Genomic DNA, 6,059 nt, shown 5'->3' with positions numbered 1-6,059 from the left:
TCTTACATGACTGATGAATAGTGGAGGGCATTAGTTGCAAAGTGGTCTGATCCAAAGAACATGGTATGGGTATCTTGTCATATATTGTTCTTTCACTATACGTTTGCAAAGGATCTTCGCATATTGAACCTATGATCTAATCTGACATGTTCATTCTCTTGTAGGAAATAAGTGCAAAGAACAAGCAGAACCGCAGTCAAGTCAAGTTTCATCAGGCTACGGGTTCTCGCTGCTATGTGGCACACTTACATGCATATGTAAGTAACTATTACCTTGTACTACTACCTGCACTTGTGCACTCAACTTCTATTGCATTTGATCTGAGCAAACTTCGCTGTGATTGTTTATCCACGAAACAGAAGCAGAAGAGAAACCGAGAAGAACCCAGCTTAGACCAGACTGAAGAACTAGATGCGGTGGATGCCTTCAAGACCTGTCATACCAGCTCCAAACGTGGCCTGAGTGAACCGGCAAGAGAAGCACTTGTAAGTTCATTTGTTTTCTTTATTTAGTGTAATTTTTATGAGATCATATGAGGGAGGCTGGCTGTGGGTCGATGGAACGAAGGGGAGTGAGATCGATGAGTGAGATCGCTTGTCCCATCCCAGGGGAGTTCAGATCATAGTCTATTTTGTCTGCCATCAAATTTCTGAAATGAAAGTAAATATCATAGTCTATTTTTTGTAGGACCCGTGCACTAGAAATGTATAGGTTTTAGAGTCTTTGTTAAGCAAATCTGCCATAATTTGTAACTGTTTTCACATTATTTTTCATAGTCTATTTATAGAGTATTTCAAATGAATAGCTTTTAATTTGCCATCAAATGTATAGCTTTTAAGCAAATCTGCTATAATTTGTAACTGCTATAATCTGCTATAATTTGCCAACAAATGTATAGCTTTTAGAGTCTGTCAGTCTATTTTTCATAGTCTTTGTTAATGCCTTGTAGGACCCGTGCACTAGCAATGAAAGTCACTGTTTTCACATTATTGTCAGCATCTTCCTGTTGCTCATTAGCAATAACATGTAATTGTTTCTGTCCATGATATTTCAGTCTCATATGGAGGCTTTGAGGGCTGAACCTGTTGCTGAAGGTGAGATGCCAGCATCCAGTGTGCACCTTGTGTCGAAGGTGCTGTCCCAGAGCAGCTCACACCAATTCCTGAAAAGCGTCGGCATCAAAACATCGGCAACCTCCAAGGCTTCATCATCAAATCATAGTGAGCTTCGGGAACAACTTGCAGCTGAAGCGACGGCTGCTGTTCAAGGTGAACTCGACCAGCTCAGGAAGAAATGTGAAGAAGCTGAGGAACAGCAGGCGAGGACACAAAGGGAGTTGGAGGAGTACAAGAAGATAACAGAGAAGAACAGCAAGGAGATGGAGGAGACCAATGTGCTCATCAAGAAGCTCTTGTCCTTGCATGGTAACTCTTCTTCGACATGAGGGCTGCTAGTCAGAGCTGCTGTTTTTGGCCTGTTCTTTGACATGAGGGTACCCAAAAACTCTAGTTGCTCGTGGGTGTCAACTTTTGATTATATGCTGTTATGTTTGTGCAAACTCAACTGAAATGTGAACTCAAGTGGTGATGCTATGAACTGAGTTTAGTGTTGTCCACTTAGTTTGTATGCGCACTGGAATACTAGTTGTATTCATCTATGGAATATGGAATTGTGTGCTCATTCCTCTGTTCTAGTATATTTTGCAATTTCCAATAAAATTATTCTCTGCACATCTGTGACCAAACTGGTGGCATATAATAAAACATATGCCACGTCAGCTGCCACTGTACTAGCCACGTCAGCGTTACGTCAGCGCTGACGTCAGCTGCCACGTCACTAGCCACGTCAGCGCTGACGTCATACTCATCAGCACCTTCCAAACGGCTGGTAATGACCAAACCACGGCTCTATCTGTGACGATACCGTACCGTCACAGCAACCAAACGGCGTTAACAACGCCGTCAGTTTGCTCGGGCAGACGACGAATTATGACGGAAAAGTGTCTTCCTCTATGACCACAACTGATCGTCATAGCATGCATTCACTTCCATGACAACGCGCCTTTCGTCACAGAATGTATACACATCGATGACGAAACTGAGTAGTCCGTCACAACACAACAAATGTGACGCGACCCCTATGACCAAATCGAACTCGTCACAAATTCGTCACAAACCTTACTCTGTGACGATATATACACATGCAGTGACGCAATACGAACGTCATCGATGATAAGATCTCTACTAGTGATTAGCCAAACGAAGTACACTCAAGACATTCTAACCAAGTTTGGAATGAAGGATGCCAAGCCCATCAAGACACCCATGGGAACCAATGGGCATCTCGACCTCGACACGGGAGGTAAGTCTGTCGATCAAAAGGTATACCGGTCGATGATTGGTTCATTGCTTTATTTATGTGCATCTCGACCGGACATCATGCTTTCCGTATGCATGTGTGCAAGATTCCAATCCGACCCTAAGGAATCACACCTTACGGCCGTAAAACGAATCTTGAGATATTTGGCTTATACTCCTAAGTTTGGGCTTTGGTACCCTCGGGGATCCACATTTGATTTGATTGGTTATTCGGATGCCGATTGGGAGGGGTGTAAGATTAATAGGAAGAGCACATCAGGGACTTGTCAGTTCTTGGGAAGATCCTTGGTGTCTTGGGCTTCAAAGAAGCAAAATTCGGTCGCTCTTTCTACCGCCGAAGCTGAGTATATTGCCGCAGGCCATTGTTGCGCGCAATTGCTTTGGATGAGGCAAACCCTGCGGGACTATGGTTACAAATTAACCAAAGTTCCTCTTCTATGTGATAATGAGAGTGCAATCCGCATGGCGGATAATCCCGTTGAGCATAGCTGCACTAAGCACATAGCCATTCGGTATCATTTTCTCAGGGATCACCAACAAAAGGGGGATATCGAGATTTCATACATTAACACTAAAGATCAATTAGCCGATATCTTTACCAAGCCACTTGATGAACAATCCTTTACCAAACTTAGGCATGAGCTCAATATTCTTGATTCTAGGAACTTCTTTTGCTAATTTGCACACATAGCACACAAGTTTACCTTTGATCATATCTCTTTTATATATGCTATGACTAATGTGTTTTCAAGTGTATTTCAAACCAAGTCATAGGTATATTGAAAGGGAATTGGAGTCTTCGGCAAAGACAAAGGCTTCCACTCCACTCTACTACTCATCCTTCGCCGTCGCTCCGTATCACTCTCCGTCTTTGGTTTAATCTTCACTCATATGTTTTATTTACCAAAGGGGAGAAAATAGTTAGGAAAGGGCTTATATCTCACTCAAAGTATCCGTTTTTGGCGATTCATGCCAAAGGGGGAGAAAGTATGAGCCCAAAGCAAAAGGACCGCACCACCACCCTAATTTAATTTTAAAAATTAATGATTTTCAATTGGTAAATTTCAAATTGGTATCTCTTTGTGTTCTAAAGGGGGAGCAAGTAGTATTGTCAAAATTGATGTCTTAAAACCCTCTTGAACACTAAGAGGAGAATTTATTTGAGGGGGAGTTTTGTTTAGTCAAAGGAAAAGCATTTTAAGACAAAGGGAGAAAATTTCAAATTTGAAAATGCTTCGCAAAAATCTTATTCATTTACCTTTGACTATTTGCAAAAGAACTTTGAAAAGGATTTACAAAAAGAATTTGCAAAAACAAAACATGTGGTGCAAGCGTGGTCCAAAATGTTAAAAACGAAGAAACGATCCATGCATATCTTGTAAGTATTTATATTGGCTCAATTCCAAGCAACCTTTGCACTTACATTATGCAAACTAGTTCAATTATGCATTTTTACATTTGCTTTGGTTTGTGTTGGCATCAATCACCAAAAAGGGGGAGATTGAAAGGGAATTAGGCTTACACCTAGTTCCTAAATAATTTTGGTGGTTGAATTGCCCAACACAAATAATTGGACTAACTAGTTTGCTCTAGTGTACAAGTTATACAGGTGCCAAAGGTTCACACTTAGCCAATAAAAATACCAAGTATTGGGTTCGACAAAAGAGCAAAGGGACAACCGAAGGCACCTCTGGTCTGGCGCACCGGACTGTCCGGTGTGCCACCGGACATGTCCGGTGCACCAGAGGACTCCCACTCCGAACTGCTCACCTTCGGGAATTTCCAGAGGCAACTCCGCTATAATTCACCGGACTGTCCGGTGTACACCGGACATGTCCGGTGCTCCAAGGAAGAGCGGCCTCCGGAACTCGCCAGCCTCGGGAATTCACTTTAGCTGCTTCGCTAAAATTCACCGGACTGTCCGGTGTACACCGGACTGTCCGGTGCAACAGCGAGGCAACGGCTACTTCAGGCGCCAACGGCTACCTGCGACGCAATAAATGCGCGCCAGCGCGCGCAGAGGTCAGGCACGCCCATGCTGGCGCACCGGACACTCTACAGTACATGTCCGATGCGCCACCGGACATCCAGGCGGGCCCAGAAGTCAGAGCTCCAACGGTCGAATCCCAACGGTTTTGGTGACGTGGCTGTCGCACCGGACATGTCCGGTGTGCACCGGACTGTCCGGTGCGCCATCGAACAGACAGCCTTACCAAACGGCTAGTTTGGTGTTTGGGGCTATAAATACCCCCAACCACCCACCATTCATTGCATCCAAGTTTTCCACTTCCCAACTACTTACAAGAGCTCTAGCATTCAATTCTAGACACCCCAAAGAGATCAAATCCTCTCCAAATTCCACACAACGCCCTAGTGATTAGAGAGAGAGATTTGCTTGTGTTCTTTCGAGCTCTTGCGCTTGGATTGCTTTCTTCTTTCTTGATTCTTCATTGCGATCAAACTCACTTGTAATTGAGGCAAGAGACACCAATCTTGTGGTGGTCCTTGTGGGAACTTTGTGTTCCAAGTGACTGAGAAGAGAAAGCTCACTCGGTCCGAGGGACCGTTTGAGAGAGGGTAAGGGTTGAAAGAGACCCGGCCTTTGTGGCCTCCTCAACGGGGAGTAGGTTTGAGAGAACCAAACCTCGATAAAACAAATCCGCGTGTCTCACTTCATTATTCGCTTGCGATTTGTTTTGCGCCCTCTCTCGTGGACTTGATTATATTTCTAACGCTAACCCGGCTTGTAGTTGTGATTATTTTTGAGAATTTCAGTTTCGCCCTATTCACCCCCCTCTAGGCGACTTTCAATCTCTCTATGTCATCCAAGAGCAAAAAGGGAAGAGGAAAAAGGAGGTGCTTCAAGTGCAAGGAATTAGGTCACTTCATTGCATCTTGTCCACACAAAGACAAGGATGAAGGAATGAGGAGATGTTTTGGATGCAACGATAAGGACCATATGATCACTTCATGTCCGCTCATGAAGAATCAAAGACGTGCACCCTCCAAGATGACCCTCACTAAGAAAAAAGACAAACAACAAGTGTCATGTCAGGTTGAGCGACGCTTCTGCTACATGTGTGGTGAGCATGGTCATCTACCTAAGGTATGTAAGAAGGGTAAGGTTCCTAAGCAAGTAAATTTATCTCAGTCTTATTCGCTTAGGAGACCCAAATCATACACTTGTGCTAGATCAGTAATGCGATCACCTAGAACTAGCACAACTGCTATTTGGGTACCAAAGGCTCTTTTAGATGAACGTTATGGACCCATCCCGAGATGGGTACAAAACTGTGCCAACTAGACCATGTAGGTGCCTCGAGATGGACTGAAGATCTTGGGAGAGCTTAAGATGGTTAATTCAAACTCTATGCTTAAGCTGTCAATTTTATTGTCTATTTATTGGCCCAAGGTTGAATTATTGTGCAATACTAATCTCATGTTCATCTCGAGTTAAATAAGTTGTAGAGGTCCTTAATCATTATTGGTGAATCAAGCAAAGGACTTTGATGAGAATCTGCAACTCGCTCTCTAAAGGACGGTACCCGTGTATCTAAAGTGCATTATTTCCAATCAATATTGCTCTTAAGTTGGATTGTTGTGCTATACCTACCCTTGGAGTAGTTATGCTTTTGAGATTGCTTGTGTTGAATATATTTCAATTAATGATTCATGACTTCC

At 43.4% G+C, this 6,059-nt stretch overlaps 1 protein-coding gene across 1 annotated transcript; it reads left to right on the top strand.

The window, feature by feature from the left end:
• The first annotated feature begins 440 nt into the window (after nt 1-440).
• LOC118472903 (uncharacterized) lies at nt 441-1,680 on the top strand. Its single transcript, XM_035960817.1, has 2 exons — nt 441-485; nt 1,055-1,680. The coding sequence occupies exon 2, from the start codon at nt 1,061-1,063 to the stop codon at nt 1,442-1,444; it is 384 nt and encodes a 127-aa protein (XP_035816710.1). The 5' UTR covers nt 441-485; nt 1,055-1,060; the 3' UTR covers nt 1,445-1,680.
• The last annotated feature ends 4,379 nt before the right edge of the window (nt 1,681-6,059 follow it).

Source organism: Zea mays, chromosome 7 (genome assembly GCF_902167145.1).
Source record: "Zea mays cultivar B73 chromosome 7, Zm-B73-REFERENCE-NAM-5.0, whole genome shotgun sequence".
NCBI classification, from domain to species: domain Eukaryota; kingdom Viridiplantae; phylum Streptophyta; class Magnoliopsida; order Poales; family Poaceae; genus Zea; species Zea mays.
Note: the sequence above shows the minus strand (reverse complement) of the source record. Positions and strands in the feature narration are given on the sequence as shown.